This window comes from Puma concolor, unplaced genomic scaffold (genome assembly GCF_028749965.1).
Source record: "Puma concolor isolate L17-30 unplaced genomic scaffold, mPumCon1.1.hap2 unalloc_scaffold_101, whole genome shotgun sequence".
NCBI classification, from domain to species: domain Eukaryota; kingdom Metazoa; phylum Chordata; class Mammalia; order Carnivora; family Felidae; genus Puma; species Puma concolor.
The window spans coordinates 64,957-90,219 of NW_028240127.1; the positions used below are offsets into that span (position 1 = coordinate 64,957).

General features: G+C 37.6%; 1 protein-coding gene across 1 annotated transcript in view; it reads left to right on the forward strand.

Moving 5' to 3' along the window:
* Positions 1 to 386: 386 nt before the first annotated feature.
* LOC147571735 (uncharacterized) overlaps positions 387 to 25,263 on the forward strand; it is a 33,182-nt gene continuing 8,305 nt past the window's right edge. Inside the window, exons 1-7 of the mRNA XM_086696114.1 lie at positions 387 to 461; positions 6,835 to 6,978; positions 7,881 to 7,952; positions 10,569 to 10,712; positions 13,444 to 13,506; positions 15,580 to 15,633; positions 19,159 to 19,263. Coding sequence (XP_086552240.1) covers positions 6,954 to 6,978; positions 7,881 to 7,952; positions 10,569 to 10,712; positions 13,444 to 13,506; positions 15,580 to 15,633; positions 19,159 to 19,263 — 463 coding nt within the window. The 5' untranslated portion in view covers positions 387 to 461; positions 6,835 to 6,953. The remainder of the gene's footprint in view (positions 462 to 6,834; positions 6,979 to 7,880; positions 7,953 to 10,568; positions 10,713 to 13,443; positions 13,507 to 15,579; positions 15,634 to 19,158; positions 19,264 to 25,263) is intronic.

Below are 25,263 nucleotides of genomic sequence, written 5' to 3' on the forward strand. Positions count from 1 at the left end.
ATGGGTGAACTTGGTAAAAGCAGTTTTGAGAGGGTGGAAGCTAGATAAGACCAGTTTGATGTGTGAATGACAATATGATTGTGATGAATAAGAACACTTCTTTCCAGAAAATAGTTTGGGAAGGAAAGGAAAAGGAAAGAGTAGTGGTTAGAGGGCATCATCTAGGTTCAACAGAAGGCTTTTTAGAAATCTAGACTTAGGAGCTGGTTTTGACATGAATAGGATTTAAATAGGCAGACTGTAGATTGCATTCAGGACAAAAGTTTACGTAGCTAGAAAACCATAAGATGCCTTAAGGGCCAGCAAGAGAACCGATTTAGCTCGCTGTGGAAGTACTTTATGTTTCTTGAATCTACTAATTTTTCTTTGTTCTGTTTTTGTCTTCACAGAAAAGGGAGATACTTCTCTAAAGACTGCCCTTTTAGCACTGAAGAGCATTAAGCGTTTTCGAGATTTTAGAGGTGAGAATAATTAGGAAGTTTTGAACACAGAATATAGGAAATTTTTAGCTAGTTGTTGAAAAGTGATGGGCTACTTACATCAACATATAACTAATATGCTACAAGATTAAATGAATGGTATACATTCAGTATTTTGGGTATTCAGATGAAGGTGAGCTTCCTGTGTTCATGTAAGTCTAGTTTGAAACATTATAAGTTTGTAATTGAAGCAAATAATATGTCTTCTAACAAGGTTGCCAAAAATACGTGACCCTAAAAATGTTTTAATAAATTTAAGGTTTTTGATTAGGTAATACATTCACACAGATCATAAATAAAAAAGTATTGGAGCACTGGGTGGCTCAGTTGGTTAAGCGTTCGACTTCGGCTCAGGTCATGATCTCACAGTTCATGGGTTCAAGCCCAGCATCAGGCTCTGTGCTGCCAGCTCAGAGCCTGGAGCCTGCTTTGGATTCTCTGTCTCCCCCTCTCTCTGCCCCTCCCCTGCTCATGCTCTGTCTGTCTCTGTCTCAAAAATAAAAATAAAACATTAAAAAAAATTTTTTTAAGTAAAAATAAATAAAAAAGTATTTAAAGATACACAATGAAAATCTCCTTCTTGCCTGGTCTGTTCAGTTCCTATTCCTTTTCCCCAGTAACTAACTAATAAGTAACTAGTTTCTTTTTTTTTTTTTAATTTTTTGTTAATGTTTTATTTATTTTTGAGACAGGAAGTACTTAGATCGTTCGAGAAAATATGAATATATGTATGTATATATATGTATGAATGTATATATATATATATATATATACACATACCTATCCCTCCCTCACTTTTTACGTGAGAGCATGACATGTACATTGTTCTGTATCCTTGATTTTTTAATACAGTAATATATTTTGGATATTTGTTCATATCAGAATATAAAGGCCTTTCTCATTCCTTTTTATAGTTGCATAGAGAACATGTGAATTCTCATTCTGATGGAAATTTATTTTTATTTAAAAAAATTTTTTTTGTTTATTTATTTTGGAAAGAGAGAGAGAGGCAGAGTGTGAGCAGGGGAGGGGCAGAGAGAGAGAGGGAGACACAGAATCCGAAGCAGGCTCCAGGCTCTGAGCTGGCAGCACAGAGCCCGAGATCGTGACCTGAACCAAAGTCAGACGCTCAACTGACTGTGCCACCCAGGCACCCCTGATGGAAATTCATATATTTAACTTATTGGGATCAGTGATCCTTCCAACTTGAATCTTTGTCTTTTCGATTGTGGTACCAAGAAACATTTTGCAGCGTCCCATGATGGATGCTCTAACTTTTGAGTATAATTTTGAAAATATCTAACTCACTTTAAAAATGAGTTAATTGCCTAATGTTTTAGGAACTTACCAAAACTCTTCTTTAACTCTTATTTTCAGTATTAAAAGTATCTTAGGGTCAAAAGTACATAGTTTTATCTCATAGTCTCTAAAGGTATACTTTATTTTCTTTGGTTTCAAATAATATCATTAATGGTTGGCAAATAATATTTTTGCATAGTGTTTGATGTTTTACCAAGCACTTTCACATAATTTATTTTTTTATAATTATTCTTTTTTTAAAAATATTTATTTATTTTGAGAGGGACAGAGACTATGAGCAGAGGAGGGACAGAGAGAGGGACACAGAATCCAAAGCAGTCTCCAGGCTCTGAGCTATCAGCACAGAGCCTGATGCAGAGCTCGAAATCACAAATTCACAAATCGTCATGAGATCATAACCTGAGCCGAAGTTGGACGCTTAACCGACTGAGCCACCCAGACGCCCCTCACATAATTTATTTTTTAACTATTCTTTATGACTATCCTGTTAAGTAGAAATCTTACAATAAAGAAAGAGAAAAGTGAAGTTCGAGGAAATTGTACCTTACCTAAGACCCCACAGCAAGTGTTGGACTCCATGTGCAGATATTTCTTTTACTGTATTGTAGTTTAATGGTTCAGTTTCAAAATTCATTCAATGCTGTAACTTACCGATTAATATTATCGTGATCAGCACACATGTATTGAACACAAAAATATGCATAAAGTAGGCCGTGAGAAATCTTAAAATCTAGATGAAAAGATAGGTCATTGACATGAAAATATAACTAGTATTCTGTAAGGGCAAATTAGTGATGCATATTATTTTAAGAGTTTGGGTGAAGATTAGATTCCTACGAAAAAAATGGAGGAACTGTGAAGGAAGGGTAGCATCTTGCTTGATAGGTAGAGGGAAAGCCAGAAAACATTGACACCTAGAGATTTAAAAGGGAAGAAAAGATCAGAGGTGTAAGTAGGATTTGAAAGATAAGGAATGAGAGATAGTTGGTAGGTCTACATTGGAGGAGCTGTTAAATGTTTTGCTCAAAACAGGTCTCAATACACTCTTTGGGCAAGAGAGTGTCAGGTACTAAGCTGTCTCTAAAGATTGATTTAACAGTGGATTGGACTAAGGAGCCACTAGAAGCAGGAAGATCGTTTATTTAATCCATTCAGTCAGCAAATGAGTGACACTATGCTGGTAACCAAGACAGGTAAATACTGGTCTCTGACCCCAGAGAATTCACTGAAGAAAGACAGCTGAGCAAATAAATAACTACAAATTGTGCTAAATGTTAAGGAGGAAATGTACAAGGAGGCGGTAGAGCGTTAAGGTGCAGTGACTTAATTTAAATAGGATGGCCAGGGAAGCGTGTGTTCTGACATGTGACATTTAGGCTGAAACCTACAGGATTAGAAGGAATCAGCTGCTGGAAGAGTTGGCAGAAGCGTCTTTCAGACAAGAGGAAGAAGCTGTGAATGGTTCTAGGGTAGGAAATAACACATATGTTTAAGAAACTGAAAGGCCTTTCTGGCTGAAGTCTAGTGAAAAAAGGAGAGACTGGCAAAAGATGATGTTCGAGTGATGGTCATGGACCAGATCATTCAGATTCTTTAATGAAAATAAAGGTAAGGAATTTGAATCGAGTTCAAAATATAATGGAAACCAATGAAGTGTTTTTATTTATTTATTTATTTTTTTAATGTTTATTTTTGAGAGAGAGAGAGAGTGAGCAGGGGAGGGGCAGAGAGAGAGGAAGGCACAATCTGAACAGGCTCCAGGCTCTGAGCTGTCAGTACAGAGACCAATGTGGGGCTCGAACTTGCGGACTACGAGATTATAACCTGAACCGAAGTCAGAGGCTTAACTGACTGAGCCACCCAGATGCCCCCAATGAAATGATTTTAAACAACAGAGTGATATGATCAATCTAGTCACTCCCGTTGCAGTGTGGAGATTGGATTGAGAGAGGGAAAGAGTGGTATTTAATAGTATTTAGAAACATTTGGAAATAATACAGGCCTGGGGAGGTGAGGACCTGAAAAGGGTCCTCAGTATGGACTAGTAGGGAAAAATGAATGAAAGAGATATGCTAAAAGGGGAAAAAACTGTGGTGTCTGGGTTTAGAGAGAAACAAATGAAAACAGAACCATGGGTTCCAACTTAGGTTAATGAAGGAATGAATCTAGTTGAAAGTATATTTATTTCAAGTTAGTAGCAATGATGGTACCTCAGAGACTATCCAGAGAAATAGGCACATGAGAAAAGCTGGAGCTGTAATTTGGCCATGTAATTGCCTCATGGAGGTAACAGCTGGATAACAATCAGGAGAAATAAATCTCAGAGATAATATAGAGAAGAAAAAGCAATGACCAAGACCTTCTAGGCTAGATTCTTAATCTGTTTAGTCAATTTCTTTACTTTGATTGTTTTATCAATCTTTGAGTTAATGCTAATCCCCTTAAGGTAAAATGAGAAAGATTTTACCATCTTATGGATAGATGTCGCATATCATGCATAAGTCACTTCTCTTTAATTGATAAATGTAATATAATTCCTGAAGAGATGTTTTTGTGGGAAGGTGTTGGAGGAAATGATTGACAGCATGATCTTACAGTTCTTCCAGAAGAATAAGAAGAGAATAAGGAGAAAATAGGAGTTGGAAAGGATGTGGTGAAATGAATGGCTTTTTTTTTTTTTTTCACTTCCTACGTATTCGTGTAAATTGGGCCAATTCTTCTGAAAGAAAATTCTAAGAGGGTTCATTATTAGGATTCCACTGAATTTTGGTTTAGAAAGATAGGATGCAGTGGAATACTATGTGGTCATTTAAAAATAATACTCCTAGAATAATATGCTGACAAGGGAAAATGTTGAAAATACATTGCTAAATGAAATGAAACTTGATATTAAAGAGTATTAAGACCAAACACCGTTAAAATGTAAATCATTAAGCACGTGGCATGGCGTGTACTCATTCTGTAATTGGAAGGAAGGAGGCTAATTAAGACGTGAGGGCAGGTAGTCAGCTACCCAAATTGTACAGAGGACGGTGAAGGCTAAGATTATTAGATCTGACAAAGAAGGGGGTTGAGAGGTTATTTGCTGTTCTTTGTAATAGCAGAAGCATTGTGCTCTGCATCAGAATGTTTGACCTGTAGTCTCATGTTTTCTTCCTCATGATCTTGGACAAATCACTTCATCTAAATATAAAATACAGGTATATGTGCTGAACTATAGATAATAGTACATGTCCTATATATTTCATAAGATTTTTTTGTGGCTGTCAAAAGAAGTAATATAGAAGTACCCCATAAGTTATAAAAAGTGGTCAAATGTAAAGTAGTATCATTCCAAGAGGGCTATGGGGGCTTAAAATAGAGATTGGGTGATGAAATAGGGGCAAGAAATACTAAATTACTCATTTGAGAAGCTCAGTAATACAGAATGGAGGGAAGTAGAATAGTAGGTAGGCATGACAATAGGCTAGAGGAATGGAAACATTAAGGGAGCAGAGGAGAAAATACATTAGTCAATAATCAAGTAACAATTAGTGAGTCTATTTGGTATGCATGGTAGAGATCGTAGAAGTATTATAGCACACGGGTCTTGTGCTCATAAGGGAGGTTATGGTGAGATGAAAGAAAAAAGACATTTAGAAGATTGTATACTAGATCATGTGGCACCAGCCACAAGAGCTACAAGAATTTAAGTATAATGAGAAGAATACATCTTATATATACTGATATTATGCCATTATTATATATCATGGTATATCAGAATGAACTATGATAATCTGGGGAAGCCTAAAGGAGCAGATGGACCTTGAACCGGTTGCTGGACTGGGGAGAGAATTTAGATGTATATTCTAGATGAGGAGACTAGCCTGCCCAAAGAAAACATGTGAGAATGACTTAGATGTCTGTGAGGAATAAAGTAGAAAGATGTGGGATAGATTTGGGAATGCACAAAATCTGAATGATAAAATACCTACTTTATAACAGTGCAAATTATAATATGGCTGAATTTGTCTTTCCCCAAATACATAATGGAATTACTAACTACCTTATAGCTATCATATTTTTAGGTGTCTATTTCTAGGCAGAAAAGTTTTACCTGAATACAAAGGCAGTGTCAGCACATTTTGTACCTAGGAAGTACAGTCATCACAGTCAGAAGTTATAAATCCATATTCCAAAGTGCTAAATTCAGATTGATTATATACTATTAGAGAATAAATACGGGTTTTTCCTAGACAGAATACGTAAGTACTTAAAGTGCTAGGAAGGATAGTTAACCTCTAAAAAAAAAGCTCTCTAGGATCTTTCACAGCATCAGAAATTACGATCATTAAGACATTCTTTTGTATTACCTATCTTAGGCCACTATTAAAGTATTGTTATTAAATAAGAAGGAAACTGACACGGAGGGGGAAGCAAAGCTCTCTCTTCTGTTAACATTGGTTTCCAATTATTAAAAAAATAACAATTCTAGGTTGATGGGGGGTGGGAGGGAGGGGAGGGGAGGGTGGGTGATGGGTATTGAAGAGATGGCATCTTTTGGGATGAGCACTGGGTGTTGTATGGAAACCAATTTGACAATAAATTTCATATATTAAAAACAATAACAATTCTATCAGCAGATTAATTAGCGGTTACTTGTGTATACCAAGGTTCTCAGCTCTAAGTACAAGAGAATCAGTATAAGACAAATTAAGTTTAATAAAGGGACGGGAAAGAGGCAGATTTGAGGTGGCAGTGACTAGGGGCAGCAGAGAGATCCCTGGACACATACTGAAAGGATGTAAGAAACTTGAGAGGCAAAGATAGATGGACAGAAGGAGACAGATATCAAGGCTTAATTTCTACTATGAGTTTGCCCTATAAGTGATCTATTTTGTAGGTATACAATGAGAGTTAGATGTGTATGTACCTCAAGAGAGTGTTTAAGGTGAATGCTTAAAAAATGCTAGGTATCTATATTAGTTTTTTGAATCATAGTTTAAGCTAATTGTTTAGAATTTGCATCTAAACTGAAAGTATTTTCTCCGGATAGAGGTTAATGAACTTGCAAAGGCGTTAAACAAAGTCACCAATGAAAAAGTTGTTGTTGATGATATAAAACCTATACTGAAAGGCTTGGGGATTTATTTGCCAGAGGAAGAATTGCAGGAGATGCTTACATCCATTTCTCTGGATAGTAAGTATTTCTTTTCTGAGTCATTTATTCCATATCACACTCGTGTTTACTTTCACTCATAAACCCACAGAGCTGATTGATTAGGAATCAGATGCAGTGAGTTCAACAACATTAGATTTTCCCTATTAGGCTTGGCTGAGAATTTGCTTTGGATTAGTCTCATATTGAATTATCCTAGGGATGTATAATCTTCCTGTCTTCATCCCATCGCTTTGCCTCCTGAGGTTTGAATCATACGTTTTTATTGGACAGGAGCTGTGCAGCTCTCTCAAGCCCCTGAAATGCAGGGCCAAGCCTTAGTGTGGTGACACACACTTACCAGTTTGGTTTCCCCACGGTCCTCAGAGGGCTACAGTGGTGTTTTTGGAATCCTGCCAGTGGGAGGTTTAACTTACATGCAGAGCAAAGGGGTACTTTTCTTCTTCTTCAGTTCCAAATACATGGCTAATAAAAAACAAAAGATGCACACTTCCTTTACTAATATATCTTTGCTTATAAGTATATATATAGTCTCCATTAGGTATTTCGGTTGGGGTTTGGTTTATGGTACTTGTAGGGAATATCTTCTTCCCTCGTAACATAGATAGTGGTAGTAGGACTTGTAATGCTGAAAAATTCAGAGAATGTCATACCAGAGAGGAAACTTACCAAAAAACAATGGTCCCAAGTGGTTAAAATGTGTGTAAAATTCATGAAACACTCATTGGCTCTACAAGAAAAAAGACTGCAAGAGTTATCATAATCATGTTCCTTTTTATAGTCTGAGGTGTGTTTAGCAGAATCAGAGTTAGAAAACAGGACTAACTTGGTTCTGAAGATTTGGTAAGCATGCATATCTTTTGACCTCATCCCTTTGTATCTTTGGGTGAAAGACCATTCATTTCTTGATGTTTCATTTTCAGACGAGGGGAAAGTGAACTTAAAAGATTTCCTGACTCAGTTAATGAAAATGCCATATCTTACAAAAGTTCAAAGTAAGTGAGAATTTTTTAACAATAAAAATTTTGAGTGGAATCCTTTAGCTTTGATTATATGCATTTGTGCAGTTTTCTAATGCTGAAGCACATCATGTATGTAACAAATGTACTTTGGATGATGAATCAGGAAGGGATCCTAGTCCTGACCTTTTCTTGACTTAAATTTTATGAACTTATAGTATTTTTCCATCACTCAAAAGGGATTAACTAAGTGTTAATAGCTGAATGAATAAGGAAACCATAAAAAGGATGAGATCATGCCATTTCAGACAACATAGATGGACCTAGAGGGTATTACGCTAAGTGGAATAAATCAGACAGAGAAAGATGAATGCCATATGATTCAAATTATAAGTGGAATCTAAAAAAAGCCAAACAGGGTCACCTAGCTGGCTTAGTTGGTAGAGCATGTGACTCTTGATCTCAAGCTTTTAAGTTCAAGACCGAAATTGGGGGGGGGGGGGCGCCTGGGTGGCTCAGTGGGTTAAGCGTCCGACTTCGGCTCAGGTCACGATCTCACAGTCCGTGGGTTCGAGCCCCGCGTTGGGCTCTGTACTGACCGCTCAGAGCCTGGAGCCTGTTTCAGATTCTGTGTCTCCCTCTTTCTCTGACCCTCCCCTGTTCATGCTCTCTCTCTGTCTCAAAAATAAATAAATGTTAAAAAAAAAAAAAAAAAAAAGACCCAAATTGGGTGTAGAGTTCACTTAAAAATACAAAGAAGAATTATAAATAAATAAATAAATAAATAAATAAAGCCAAACAAACAACAAATAAATAAATAAGCAAATAGCAGAATCAGACCTATAAATACAGAGAACAACTTCATGGTTGCCAGAAGGGAGGGTCTTGAGGGTTGGACAAAAAGGGTGAAGGTGAGAGGGAGATACAGGCCTCCAGTTATGAAATGAATAAGTCACAGGAATAAAAGGCACAGCATAAAGAATACAGTCAGTGATATTGTAATAGTGATGTAATGGGACAGATGGTTCACACTTGTGGTGAACAGAGCATAACGTATAAACTTGTCAAATTACTAAGTTGTATACCTGGAACTAATGTAACATTGTGTGTCAGCTATACTAAAAAAAAAAAAAAAAAAATCAATGTTACCTTTTCTTTTTTTATCCTATTATATGTTCATAAAAATGGGATTTTATCATGAGAAGATTAACTATTGAAACATGTAGGAATATGTTGAAACATACAAGCTTCCTCCATATTTTGTAAGAGGTATTCATCTCATTATTCCACTGCCTTAGCCATGAGGCATTGAATGTAATCTGGTTTTAATGTGTTCATTTAATTGACATCTCCAACTGTGAGATATCTGTGATATCTGTGGAACTTCTGGGTCTCCTTGGAGCCTTTGTTCTTGAGATTAATTGAAATGGCTTAATTTCCTCTAAATTTTAATTCCCAAGATTGAAACTGAACAAAATTCAGAAGGCCTAATTTAGGTAGCTACAAAAATGAAATTATTCCCTAGAGTGTAGGTGTTTAGGATGTGACCCAAATGGTATGTTTTTTCAACTGACAAAATATTTTGTCCTTAATCTCTGGTTTTCTGAATGGGATCTATAAAACTCTCCTAGGTATGTGGTTTATAAGCAAATCTCTTACAGGATTAATGTTTATGATGTGATAGTGTTTATCATAATACGTTTAAAATGTGTTTTCTTACTTGAACAATTGAACCATGATACTTTCAGAAATGAATGTTACCTTTTTTTGGTATTGATAGCAGTGCTAACTAATCCTTCCATTATTTGGGGGACTTTTTGTATGTATGTGTTGGATATATCCAAGTATCCACTGAATGAAAAAAATTAAGAATAGTCACATCAAACTATGGCTGGTTATCTAATTTTTGGCAAGAGAATTGCTAGAATTACTTTTATGCTTAGTTATCCTAGCTTTAATGGAATTCCCAGCCTCTGATATGCCAGAGATGAGTATAAGCGGATGTCCTGAGATTCCTTTATATGTAATCATTCCTCAATCTCAAATTAAATATTTACAATGCCCTGTTTAGCCTAGCGCCTAAACATTCTATGAAATCAGATAGCCTGCACTTCACACTTGGCTTTACATTTAATAACTGTGTATGCTTAGACAGACTAGCCTCTCTAAGGCTAGGTTTCCTTATCTGTTAAATAAGGGAAATATTGGTAACAACCTCACAGAATCTTTGTATTAAAATGGGATGGTGGAGGGGTGCCTGGGTGGCTCAGTCAGTTAAGCATCCGACTTCAGCTCAGGTCATGATCTCGCGGTCTGTGGGTTCAAGCCCCGCCTAGGGCTCTGTGCTGACAGCTCAGGGCCTGGAGCCTGCTTTAGATTCTGCGTCTCCTTCTCTCTCAGCCCCTCCCCCACTCCCACCCTGTCTCTGTCTCTCTCAAAAGTAAATAAACATTCTAAAAATTTTTTTAAACGATAAAATGGGATGGTGTGTATAAAGCACTCAGCATAGTGCTTAGCAAGCACTAAGCTGAATACTTAATAAGTGGTAGAAGTAGCAGTAGTAGTACTACTAGTAGTAATTATTGTCACTCAGGACCCACTGAATATTGCATATTTTTTAACTTCATGTATTGCATATTTTTTTGAATATAGAAAAAGAAGGCCCCTTGAAAACTTTGGCCGCCATTAGGAAAAATGAGGTCACTCCTGATGATCTAGACTCCATGATGAAAAATATAGGAGTTCCATTACCCCAAGATGCGATTCAAAGATCCCGGAAGAATGTGGCTATCACGGGTGAGTATTTAACATTTCTAGGTATCCTTTATCTTAGCTGACATGCATGTGTTTGAACTTTTCAAGAATCCTTAAAGCGTTTATCCACTTCATGGATTATCCGAGCTCTTTTCTACCAACTACCCACTTGGGTTCTACTTATTTTAAGTAGCATCATACAGAGGAGGATCTATACGGTAGGAGGGTATGTGTCTGAATGATACGCATGAGTCTGTCTTTTTGATGGAATCTACAAAATATCAAACGTTTTTCAGTATAGCAATTACAGTTGCCAATCTCTGTTCATATTCCTTGTTCTCTGACATGCATGTTTTCTTTCAGAAGATGGGAAAGTGAATTTAGAAGGGTTCATTGGCAATTTAGTCAGTTCAGGATTTTCATTTCTACCTGAAAGTAAGAATTTTCAGTTGAATGGAGATAGCTAATGATATGTAGGTTATAGATCTCTTGGGAAAACCCTAGCTAGATTTTGAGATGGTCTTAAACTGATTTACCACTGGCATAATTTTCTAGTATCTTTACTCCACACATGTCAAATGTGTATGTAGCACATGAGAACATGCCCTTTAGAGAGTTCTAGTTACCTCTTCTGCCTAGTCTGAGACCAGAGTCTTGACTGCAGTTATCTTTCCACTAAGGACCTTGTGAAGAAAAAAAATCACATTAATTAAAATGACTAAACCAGCACTTAGAATTACACTGTTTGCAAGTTACTCTACTTTAACTCAAGTGTAATTGTGTGAGACATATGAGTATGATATATAGTGGGTTCCTGATATTGATTTACAATAATTCTTCTTTAAGAAATGAGTGAAAATCTTTGTTACTGTTAGGAGAATTTTTCTTCAGGTTTGTTTTTTTTTCTTTTGTTATTTCAACGTTGTTTTCTTCGGTTATTTCTTTGTATGAGCTCCATGTTTTTGCCCCTAGTTTCTCTTTATACACTAATTCAAAGTTTAATTTTAGCACAATGTTTGTCAATTACAATGTTAAGGACCCTTTTCTTCTTTTGGTTTGCATAGTATTTCTGTAACCTTAAGCCTCTGAATTCTCTGATAAGCTGCCCTTTCTTGCCAGATGGTGCTGAAAAGGAAGGAATGATTTACATTTTGCACATTTAAGTGAGAAGAATATCTCTGACACCAAGCCAAAATTATACACACATTCAAACCACTTCATATTGTCCATTTTTAAGTGCCCTCTATGGTTGCAGAAATTCAAGGTTTACTTCTTTGACCATTTCCACCTACTTTTGGATAAGCACATATATGTAGCTTTGATAAGCAAAAAAATATTTATGGAGAGATGTTTTGTAGAAATGCCTGGGATCCATACCTGAGCTGAGATCAAGAGTCGGATGCTTAATTGATTGAGCCACCCAGGCGTCCCTAGAAATGCCTTTTTTGAGACAACTTCCTGATAGTATATATCAACTGCTTTTGGGAACTGGTGTTAAAAATAGCCATATCAAGAGTGTCACTATATCGTCAGAAGATGTTGCCCATTAGATTATTTAGTGATGAAAAGTGTCTTGAACTTTAGATGATTGATTGATTGATTGATTGATTGATTGATTTTTTAGAGAGAGACAGGGCACGTGTGCTCACCAGCAGGGGAGGGGCTGAGGGAGAGGGAGAAAGAATCTTAAGTAGGCTCCATCGTGAAGCCTGATGTGGCTCTCCATCCCACAATTGACCATGAGATCCTGATCTGAGCTGAAATCAAGAGCTGGATGCTTAACTGACTGAGACACCCAGGCACTCCTTGAAATTTAATATCAGAAAAAAAAATTCTCTCTTCCAAAGACCAGTGTGCTTCTTTGTGTAGGTAATAACCTGAGTTCCCTTTTATGCCTTAGCTTCCAAAAAGTTTCAGATCTAAACTTAATATTTAAGCACTATTAACCATGTTGGCCTTGTTTGTTATTTACTACCTTTTTCTCATGTGTTTTTGATGCTCACATTTCTCATTATGATTGTTGTATTTTCTATTTCTCCATGAAATGTTGTCAGTTCTGTTATATACTTTCTAGACTCTCTAATTTGGCTCATCTGCATTTATGATTGTTATATCTTCCTGATGAATTGGCTGGCAGAGAATACCGAATGTATCATATTGGAAGAGAAATCACTTTTTCCTCTGAGTACAAGCTGAAAATTGATTCCTCATTCTATGGCTACATGACTCTTTATTTACCACATTTTTTTAATGTTTATTTATTTTTTTGAGACAGAGAGAGACAGAGCATGAACGGGGGAGGGTCAGAGAGACAGGGAGACACAGAATCCGAAGCGGGCTCCAGGCTCTGAGCTGTGAGCACAGAGCCCGACACAGGGCTCGAACTAACAGACCGTGAGATCATGGCCTGAGCCGAAGTCGGACGCTCAACCGACTGAGCCACCCAGGTGCCCCTACCACATTTTACATACTGGCTCCTAACTGTTCCCTCAACATCAGCCAGTAACACTTCTTGTCTAATATCATATGGGCTGTACTGGGTTAAATGTTCCTGTGCTTATAGCCATATTCTCTTTAAAATGATCAAAAGAACATGTTTCTATTTCTGATAGAATAACTGAAAGTGTGCATCTGAATACATGTCAAAAGACTCTTCTTTTCACACTGAAATGGAATATAGCGATGTGAAGATAATAGGAAGTATTTTTCTGAAATTGAAAATTATTAGCATTTCCCATTCTCATAGCTTTTACCGCTTCTATTTTTCTCCTAGGAAGTAAGGTTGATGACAGCAACTTAGACACTTTTCTAGGAAACATGAAGATGGAGATGTCAGGTAAAGAGTTTTGTAAGATTCTGAAGCACCTGTCAGTGGAAGGGGACATAGACATAGACATGGTTCACATGGTTCTATGTTGTGAGAAGTCTTTTTATTAATGTAAACTTCTTAGATATAAAATTCTTATAGAAAGAACCATAGAAAATGATAAAAATAAAAAAAAAGTTACCTTAAGTGTTATGCTTTAGGCTCTCCTCCTTGAGAATAAATGTTATGGTTTCCAAAAGTTCCATTTGGGAGGTGTGGAAGAAAGATGGAAATGTATTTGCTATGTTATGTTAGTACTTTAGATCCAAACTTACGTTTCTAGGAATACTTTGGCAACCTTTCCTCTGTATCACTGATTCAAAAAGCATCATTAAGATCCCACAATATTCTTTTTATTATTTAAAAAAAATTTTTAATGTTTTCTATTTTTGAGAGAGAGAGAGAGAGAGAGAGACAGAGCATGAGCGGGGAAGGAACAGAAAGAGAGGGAGACACAGAATCCAAAGCAGGCTCCAGGCTCTGAGCCGTCAGCACCGAGCCCGACGAAGGGCTCGGACTTTAGGAGCGGGGTAGCATCCTAAACTGCCACCGTTACCATGTATACCCAGTCCAATCCACCAAGAAAGGCCTGGCACACAACATTCTGCTCTTTAAACTTTTTTTTTTCAATTTTTCCTCCTTTCTCCTTTTAAAATGCTATTCTGCACTTTGAAAACAGAATCAAGACATGATAAAGAATCAGCTTCCGAAGAAAAGGATTTCTATAGAATAAATACAGCTGTATTACACTGCTATTAAATAGCTCAATGCAGGAAAAAATTTACAAGATACAAGTTTGTTTGTTTTTTACAATATTAAAAGGCAGGAGTTTCAACTTTATAAATCTAAGAACATTTTATGCATAGGGTAACGTGCATTACTGTCATTTAAAGAAACACTGACAAATCCTTTAACTTGCAAATCTGATGAAAAAATATCAAAATGTTGAAAGTTGTGGAACAACCTAACCATTAAGCAATTTATCTACTATTTTTATATGATTACAAAATGTGAGGAGCACCTGCGTGGCTCAGCCGGTTTAGTGTCCGACTTCAGCTCAGTTCCTGACCTGGCGGTCGGTGAGTTTGAGCCCCGCTTCGGGCTCTGTGCTGACAGCTCAGAGCCTGGAGCCTACTTTGGATTCTGTGTCTCCCTCTCTCTCTGCCCCTCCCCCTCTCACGCGCTGTCTCTCTGTCTCTCAAAAATGAATAAATGTTAAAAAAAATCAAAATGTGATAAAAAGCCCTTATCTTGCCTCCCCCCTTTTGGTGATATGATCATACCTGAGACGGTCACAAGGTTGACCAAGGAGGGCGATGAGCGAGCAATGGGAACCACAGCTAGGACCAGACAGGGTTCCACAGGCAAGGGGAGCATGAAAGTGGAAGGGCCTAACTGACATCGACAGGGAACTGGATGTGAAGGAAACAGGACTAAATGAATCAGTCTGTAAAAATGGAATTATTTTTACATGAGATGACTGCTCATGTCCCAGACCCCCTAGTTTGCAGAGAAGTGGGAATAGAGGTGAGGTAGTCCTAACGTGGACTTTATAGACCAGGGCAGGTAATAAAAGCATTTTGAATGGCAATACTGGTGTGTAGGGTTATGTACCTGGTGGGGTGGAGCACAGAAAAGAATATGAAGGCACGGGCGGAGCGGGGGGAGAGAAGTACAGTTGTAGTAAAAATCATGGGAAATTGTTGATTTCTTATGCTCTGTTTCACAGTTAAGAATTTCATGTGTTTGAGGGGCGCTTGGGTGGCGCAGTCGGTTAAGCGTCCGACTTCAGCCAGGTCACGATCTCGCGGTCCGGGAGTTCGAGCCCCGCGTCGGGCTCTGGGCTGATGGCTCAGAGCCTGGAGCCTGTTTCCGATTCTGTGTCTCCCTCTCTCTCTGCCCCTCCCCCGTTCATGCTCTGTCTCTCTCTGTCCCCAAAATAAATAAACGTTGGAAAAAAAAAAAAAAATTAAAAAAAAAAAAAAAGAATTTCATGTGTTTGAATCTCATTATGATCTCTGTAATTTGTACCTCATTTTACAGCTGATGGAACAGTTGAACCTAATAAACTAATGAATAAAGCTGAAACCGTTACAGGTAAGAAGTTGATATAAAACTGAGAGAGCAATGCTTTAAACTTCTTTAAATGTTTTATTGATTTGCGAGGGGGGGAGGGGCAGAGAGATGGGGAGACACAGAATCAGAAGCAGGCTCCAAGCTCTGAGCTGTTAGCACAGAGCCTGATGCAGGGCTTGAACCCATGAACCATGAGATCATGACCTTAGCTGAAGTCAGACACTTAACCAACTGAGCCACCCAGGCACACCTGAGATAGTAATGCTTTTAAAACATATTTTTGCAACAGTATTCTTAGCAATATTTTTTAAATTATTGAAGTGTAGTTGACATACAACTTTATACTAGTTTCAGGTGTGCAATGTAGCGGTTCAATAATTATCTATTTAACTGCTCACCATGGTAAATGTCGTTACCATCTGTCATCATACAACGTTATTATATTACTGACTATATTCCCTATGCTGTACTTTTCATCTTTGTGACTCTGTTTACCTATTTCATGCATCCCCCCCCCCCAACTCCCCTTTCCTCTGGCAACCAACAGTTTGTTCTCTGTATTTATGAATCTATGGTTTAAGAAAGTGCAACTGGGGGGAGAAATAGAGATAAAGATCTCTCTCTCTCTCTCTCTCTCAAAAAAAGGTTTAAGTGTTCTTGCTGCCTGCTGCACATCCCCGTCATCTCTACCCTCAACCCCTCTTTCTAATCAAACCTTGATAGGAGGTAAGATAGAAGAAAAACTCTAGATGTGTTGATGGGATGGGAGTGAGGGTATAGAAAAAACCAAGGAGACCTTTTGTCGTGCTTCCTATTTGGAACTCTGGGATGTCACCACCTCATTGGGTGTCCAGACAAGATGCCATTTTCACCAGAATAGATATTGTGGTATGGTGTTCTTAGGCAGAGGGAGGGCTGGAAACAGGCCGCCGCTTTGCCCCCTTTGGCTTTGTGTGGTATGAAGGATATCCAGTTTTCCCACGTACTCCCAGTAAGCAATGTAGAAGGTTTCTCAGAGATGGAGGTCAGTGGGTCTGCCATGGGACACCAAGTCAAAGGGAGAGGTGATCCCTCCAGAGGCTATGGAGTAGGCAGTATGGTCTCGGGACTAATAGAATACTTGACTGAGACACAGAGGACCTCATCACCAGTGAATGCTAGGGCTTAGCCAACCAAGTTAGTGAAGGAAGGACCAAAGAACCTTGACTTTGCTAAAAAACAAAACAACAACGACACAGACCACAACGACACAGACCACAAGTTTCTCAGGCCATCAACTTCAGCAGGAGATGTCAGGACTCATGAAATGGGCTGTCAGGGCTCATGAAATGTGGATTTTGTTGAAGAAGCTATCGAGAATCCAGAGGGCAACCCAAGGTCTGGCCGCCCTCCTTTACGGGCAGCAGGACCCCCAAGCTTTCCCTGATACTACGAGGAGGCCTCTCAGAGCGGACGTGCGGAAAGATTTGAAAAACTGAGAATTTCCCAAAATAAACTAGGTCAACCAAAAAGGAACTTTTTATATTAAACCGGAAGAAGCTAGGTTAACTCTATTTTTTAAGTTTTTGTTTAAATTCCAGTTAGTTAACATACAGTGTGATACCACTTTCAGATGTGAAACTGTTTCTCCGCCATCACCTGTTTCTCCTCCCCTCACCCACTCCCTTCAGGTAGTTAACAGACTTTTCCCCTCCTCTTCTTACCAAATAGGATACGGGAAGAAGGGGGAAAGGGAGCTTCCTTGTGTCATTTTTTTTTTCCCTTTCAACCCTCTGGTTCACAGTAAAACGAAATGTTAGATTTTCAGGTTTGCTTTATAAAAAGTAGCTTTTGAAAATTAAAAAAAAACCCTCTTTCCTCTGAGTTATATAAATTCTATGGCTGAATAGGAAAAATTTTATGGAAGAAAAGGAATATGAAGAAGAAAAATACATGAGTACAATTTACAATGTCATACCTGTTCCACATGTTTCAACATGGCAGGATGTCACTCACAGCTGCTTCAAGGGGAAAAGATTTTGACCTAGCTTTTATATTATTATGGAGATAGGTATTCCAGATGTATAAGCCAAATGAGAAAAGTGCTTCTTTATGAAACTTAAGCAGTTCTATGAATTCCACTTCTCTTTCTCTGTGATTTGAATTTTGCCTTGTCTTTAGCTAACAGGAAGCTGTATCATTGTGAAATCTTACCTTTCCAAGGTGAGATTGATGATGAATCAACAAACCACTCGCAATGGATCACTTATTGTCTTACTTCCTAATCGTGTGATAAAGAATCCTGATACTCTCCAACATATGGATTCAATATAATTGAAATTATTTTATCTTGGCAGGTTGTTTTCTTTGGGGCTTTTATATTGATCTTATTGATATGCATTTTAACAAATTTTCCAAGACAAGAGACAGAATTTATTACTGCAGGTTAATTGTGAAATGCAGAATAAGAATGTAATTATTCTGTGATTTTGGTTAGCACAGGCAATGAATCTAGTTAGAGCTAAAAAAAAAAAAAAAAAAAAAGGAAGCCAATGCTACTTTGGCTTAGATGTAGTTATTAAAATGTATCACGCGGGGCGTCTGGGTGGCTCAGTTGGTTAGGTGACCGACTTCAGCTCAGGTCATGATCTCCCTGTTCGTGGGTTCGAGCCCCACGTTGGGCTCTGTGCTGAATGCTTGCCTGCTTCAGATTCTGTGTCTCCTTCGCTCTCTGCCCCTCCCCCGCTTTGCTCTGTCTCGCTCTGTCTCGCTCTGTCTCTAAAAAATAAATAAATGTAAAAAAAAATTTAAAACAAAACGTATCAAACGTCTGCTACATACCTGACAGAATCCTAGATCTTTTCATAAGTGTTATTTTATCTTCACAGAAGCTCTGCAAGATAGTCTCATCTTTGTTTCATACAACAGAAAACTAGGACTCAAAGTTAGGTTATTTACCTAAGTTCCAGTAGATAATAAATAGTAGAGAACAATATTCAACCCTTGTGTTCTTACTCCAACCATGGTGATGTTCTCGTTTCACTGGAACTGCCCATTTATTTTTCTTAAAAATGTTTAACATTTATTTTCTTTTGAGAGACAGAGACAGAGCATGAGTGGGGGAGAGGCAGAGAGAGAGAGAGAGAGAGAGAGAGAGAGAGAGACAGACAGACAGACAGACAGAATCTGAAGCAGGCTCCAGGCTCTGAGCCGTCAGCACAGAACTAGATGTGGGTCTTGAACCCAGGAACTGTGAGATCATGACCTGAGCTGAAGTCGGACACTTAACTGACGGAGCCACCCAGGCGCCCCCTGCCTGTTTCTATCATAAAAATTATACACTGGAAACTAATTCTGTTCCTTTAGAAGTTTATGGTGTATATGGTTATTTTTCCAAAAAGGTTTAAGAGAAGTGAGCTTAATTCTAACCGTATTGAAGCCCTGCCGTAAACTGAAACATGTTCCATGGATCTTGCATATTTCTGCCAAGTCTATAATGAATGGGTAAAATATATGGAACATTTCAGCATTAGTAGGAATTTTCATATTTTTTTCTCTTTCCCTGAGGAGAGACAGTAGCTGTCAGAGACCTGGACGAGATACTAGGGAACATGGGCTTTGAACTCGCCAAAGAAGATTCTGGAGAGATGAAAAGAAAACTTCCACTTTATGGTGACTCATTTTAGATATAAAAAGTCTTTCAGGAAAATTTGGTCTCGAGGGTCTATGTAAGCGTTATTCTGAAACCAGATTAATTTTGTGATGTAAAATGTAGGGAAAAATGTAGTTCTAGAACAAGAACTAATCCTGTCTTCCATTTTCTGAATGTATATAGAACACAAAGCACTTGACTAGACTGATTCCAAGACCATCTTTCACATCTGGGAATGTTGAGGAAGCACAGTTAAACGATGGGAAAGGAAATAAATGCAAGCCCACTGTGTACCCTTCCCACATTCCCCATCATTCCTCTCTTCGGACACAGCCCCATAATACCACTGAAAGTTCTCTCCGGGCACCAGTAACCTGCCATTTGCTAGTTGCATTAGACATTATTCACTTTTCATTGGAGCTTTCTACGGTCTTTTGTATTGGTGATAATCCTCACCTTCTTGAAATTATTCTCCTTTGGCTTCTGTGTTTTTTTCCTCCTAACCTGGATCTTCTCATTTTTTGATTTTCATTTTGCATACTCTACCTGGGTAATCTCATCACTGTCTTTTGTTCAACCTATCATCTACATGCTTATGACTGTAAATCTGTGTTTCTATACAGCTTCAGACTGGTGTATCCAAATGCCTGCTAGACATTTCTACTTGGATATTCCATGGGATGCTTCTTTTTCCCAACTGAACTGAATTTAGAATTTAGAACTGAATTCAGTATTTTCCTGTCCAGTCTCCTAGTCCTGTATTCTCAATCTCATTTGTGCTCTCCCTATCCATCTATTCACCTAAGCTAGATATATGGAATTCATTTTTGATTCCCCCAATTCCTGTCAACCACTATCTGGATTATCTGTCACCTAATTTTGTAAGTTTTACCTTTATATAAACCTAAATTTAAAAATTACTGCACACAGATGGGTAGATGGATGGATATGTGACAAGCCAAGTATAGTAAAATGTTAAATAGTAGAATCAGATGGTGGGCATATGGGTGTTTATTGCACAGTTCCTTCAACTTTGCTATATGTTTACAAATTTTCATAATAAACCATTGGAAAAAATCCCATAGGTAAATGCATCAGTTTCTCTCACTCCCTGCTACCACTGCCCTATTTTAGGTCCTTTCATTCCTGACTTCAGCTACTACAACGGCTTCCACAAAATATTAGACGTTAGAGTGATCCATATAAGATGCAAATCTGATGACATTCTGCACCAATTTAAAATCCTTTAATGGCTTTCAGTTAGGTACTTGGGATTGTCTCAAGTCCTTTTTATGGCAAACAAGCTCTTTCATTATCTGGGTTGGCCTTATCTGTTCAATCTAGTATTTTACCCTCACTAACATTGAACTTTTATTCCAAGCATACATATATCATGCTTTTTGTCGCATCTTTGTTTTGTTTATACTTTCCCCGCTATTCAGAGGGTTTCCCCTTCCCCTTTGTTTGACCTACTCCTCACCATTGCTTATTAGAGTTGAGGGCACTTTTTCTAGTAAGTTCTTTAAATACCCAGGCTCCATTAGATGTCTCTTCTCTGTGTTTCCACAATAACTGCATACATTTTTCATTATAATTGCCACATTGTGTAAATGTATGCTTATTTGCCTGTCTTGTCACTTTAATGTGACCTTAGAATAGAAAAGGTTATTCTGTATCTAGTACGTAGCAGAGTGTCTGGCCTATAAGTAAGCACCCTATAAATGTTGAGTGAGAGATGATAGAGTAAATGAGCGAAAAAGTGAATGATTCCTAAGGAAAACAAAAACTGCCTTTGGTCAGGCCACTAATACTTACTTCTAGTACATTGTAATCATTTGCAGCAATTCTGAGCAACAGGGAGAATCAGAGTATATTAGCAATGAACCAGAGATGAAAATAGACTTTTCTTCACTAGAGACTCATACTTAAGAGTCATAGCATTACCAGAATTGAGGGCCTTTAGAGAATTAACTTGCATGGATGGTATTTTCTATCCTGTTTATAAGGACTAAAAGAGCTGAGTAAAAGCATATTTTTCCATGGGCCAGACTTTATGGTTCAAGGGTCAAAGGCCAGCTTACTAAAATAGAATCAATGTCTTGGGGCACCTGGGTGGCTCAGTCAGTTAAGCGTCCGACTTCAGCTCAGGTCGTGATCTCACAGTCTGTGAGTTCGAGCCCTGCGTCAGGCTCTGTGCTGACAGCTCAGAACCTGGAGCCTGCTTTGGATTCTGTGTCTCCCTCTCTCTTTGCCCCTCCCCTGCTCCTACTCTGTCTCTCTCTGTCTCAAAGAAAAATAAATTAAAACATTAAAAAAATTTAAAAAAGTAAAATAGAATCAATGTCATAAAACTAAGAATTAAGCAATTCAAGTGAGCCCAAATGGTGATGTGGAATAATGAAATGTAGCTTATTTCTGGTTTCTTATTTTATAATTTTTTAAAGAACCTGCTTTGTATCTCCATTATGTCTTATTTTTTAGCTAAAGGGAAGACTGATCTAAAAACATTGATAGATTCAGTACAAGTTATTACAGGTCAGTGAGAAATTACTATAAATATGAGATCCCAAGTCTACACTAAATTATATTTTTTCCTGTGATAGAGATTTTACTGAAGTATGAAACACGTAATTACTACATTGTGTAATGTGTCCAGCTTAAGAATTATTACCAAGTGAACATACGTATTTATCTATCACCTGGATGAAGGAATACATTATCAATAATACAGAAGAGCCACTCTACCACTTCACAGTCATGTCCTCTGGACTCTCTGGAGGTAACTGCAGCCTGTATTCTAGGACCACAGATTAGTTTCACCCGCTTTTGAAATTTGTATAAATGCAGTCATCTGATCTGTGTTCCATGATGTCTGACTTCTTTCATGTAACATTGTATTACATCTTATTCTCTGAGATTTGTCCACATTGTTGCATGTAGCGGCAGTTTGTTAGTTTTCATTGCTGCATATTGTACAGTCAAATTATAGTCAAGGAGATCTTTAGAGAATGTGCGGTAGTAGGTAAAATGATTTCTGACTAGCTCGTTGTACCTGAATTGCCGTGCGATATTCCACTGGGTCAGTATACCACAAGATATGTATCCAGTCTACCATCACAGGACATTTCTAGTGTGGAGCAGTTATGAAGAACATATTGCTATGAATATTCTTGTATATGCCTTTTGGTGAACATATGTGCACAATTCTAGGCCATCCACCTAGAAATGAAATTTCTTTGTTGTAAGATGGGATTGTGTGTACTTGAGTAGATATTGTCAATCCATTTTCTAAAGCAGTTGTACCATTTGACACATCAACAATTGCTTTACATCCTTGCTAATACTTGGTATTATCTCTCTTCTCCATTGTAGCCATTCTGGTGAGCATGCTGTGGTATCCCACTGTTATTTTTGGATTTCCCTAATGATTAATGATGTTGAGCATTCATGTTTACTGGTTATTTGGATACCTCTGCTATAAAACTCCTTTCTTTTTTTTTTTTTTTTTTTTAATATTTTTTTCGACGTTTATTTATTCTGGGGACAGAGAGAGACAGAGCATGAACGGGGGAGGGGCAGAGAGAGAGGGAGACACAGAATTGGAAACAGGCTCCAGGCTCTGAGCCATCAGCCCAGAGCCCGACGCGGGGCTCAAACTCACGGAGCGCGAGATCGTGACCTGGCTGAAGTCGGACGCTTAACCGACTGCGCCACCCAGGCGCCCCTATAAAGCTCCTTTCATGTCTGTTGCCTATTTGCTTGGATGTCTGTGTTCTACATACTGAATTTTTAAAAAAATTTTTGTTTTTTAAATTCAAGTATATGTATCATAAGGTGTTATATTAGTTTCAGGTATACATTCTAGTGACAGCTATACATTATTCAACAGCTCTATACATTACTCAGTGCTCATCAGCTAAGTGTACTCTTCAGTCCCCATTACCTACTTCACTCATCCCCCAACCCACCCACCCATCTGCCTCCTGGTAACCATCGGTGTGTTCTCTGTACTTCAGAGTCTGTTCCTTAGTTTCTCTCACTCTTTTTTTTTCTCTTTGTTTGTTTATTTCTTAAATTCCACATATGAGTGAAATCCTTTGATATTTGTCTTTCTCTGATTGACTTATTTCACTTAGCATTATAGTCTCTAGCTCCATCCATGTTGTTGCAAATGGCAAGATTTCATTCTTTTTATGGCCGAATAATATTCCATTACATATATATTCCATTATATATATATTCCATTATATATATAATTTCCATTATATATATATTCCATTATATATATAATTTCCATTATATATATATTCCATTATATATATATTCCATTATATATATATATATTCCATTATATATATGTATGTGTATGTGTGTGTGTGTGTGTGTGTGTGTATATATATATATATGTGCGTGTATATATACACACACACACACACACACACACACACACTACATCTTCTTTATCCATTCATCAGCTGATGGACACTTGGGCTGCTTCTATAGTATGGTTATTGTAAATAATGCTGCAATAAACATAGAGGTGCACATATCCTTCTGAATTAGTGTTTTTGTATTCTTTGGATAAATACCCAGTAATGTGATTACTGGATCATAGGGTAGTCTATTTTTAATTTTTTTGAGGACTCTCCATAATGTCTTCCACAGTGGCTGCACCAGTTTGCATTCCCACCAACAGTGCACGAGAGTTCCTTTTTTTCCACATCCTCACCAACCCTTGTTGTTTCTTGTGTTTTTGATTTTAGCTATCCTGACCGGTGTGAGGTGATATCTCATTGTAGTTTTGATTTGTGTATCCCTGATGATAGGTGATATTGAGCTTGTTTTCACATGTCTGTTGGTCATCTGTATGTCTTCTTTGGAGAAATGTCTGCTTGTGTCTTCTGCCCATTTTTTAATTGGTTTATTTGGGGCTTTTTGATGTTGACTTGGTGTAAGTTCTTTATACATTTTGATACTAACTCTTTATCAGATACATCATTTGCAAATATCTTCTCCCATCCAATAGGTTGTCTTTTAATTTTGTTGATTATTTCCTTTGCTATGCAGAAGTTTTTATTTTGATGGCATCCCAATAGTTTATTTTTGCTTTTATTCCCCTTGCCTCAGGAGACATATCTAGAAAAAAATGTTGCTACGGCCAATGTCAGAGAAATTACTGCCTGTGCTCTTTTCTAGATTTTTATAGCAGTAAGTCTCCTATTTAGGTCTTTAATCCATTTTAGTATCCCTTGGTGTGGGGTGTAAAGTGGTCCAGTTTCATTCTGTTATATGTAGCTGTCCAGTTTTCCCAGCACCATTTGTTGAAGAGATTGTCTTTTTTCCCATTGTATAATCTTTTGTCAAAGATTAATTGACCATATAATTGTGGATTATATGCCTAAATATGCTTTATATGCTTTCTACCCTTTTCTATTGGTCTATATGTCTCTTTTTATACCAGTACTATATTGTTTCGATTGCTACCGCTTTGTAGTATGACTTGAAATCTGGAATTGTGATACCACCCGCTTTGTTCTTCTTTGTCAAGATTGTTTTGGCTGTTCGGGGTTTCTGAGGTTCCGTATAAATTTTAGGACTATTTGTTATATTTGTTACTGGTATTTTGATAGAGAATTCATTAAATCTGTAGATTGCTTTGCATACTATGGACATTTTAACAGTATTTGTTCTTCTACTTCATGAGCATGGAATATCTTTCCATTTGTTTATGTCATCTTCCAATGTTTTCATCAATATTTTATAGTTTTCAATGTATGGGTCTTTCACCTCTGTGGCTGAATTTACTCCTAAATATTTTATTATTTTTGGTGCAATTGAAAATGGGATTGTTTTCTTAATTTCTCTTTCTCTACTTCATTATTAATGTGTAGAAATGCAACAGATTTCTGTATATTGATTTTGTACCCTGTAACTTGGCTGATTTCATTTATCGGTTCTAGTAGCTTTTGGTGGCTTTTGTAGTTCTTCTTTGTTCCTTTCTTCTCTTGCTTTCTTCCGTT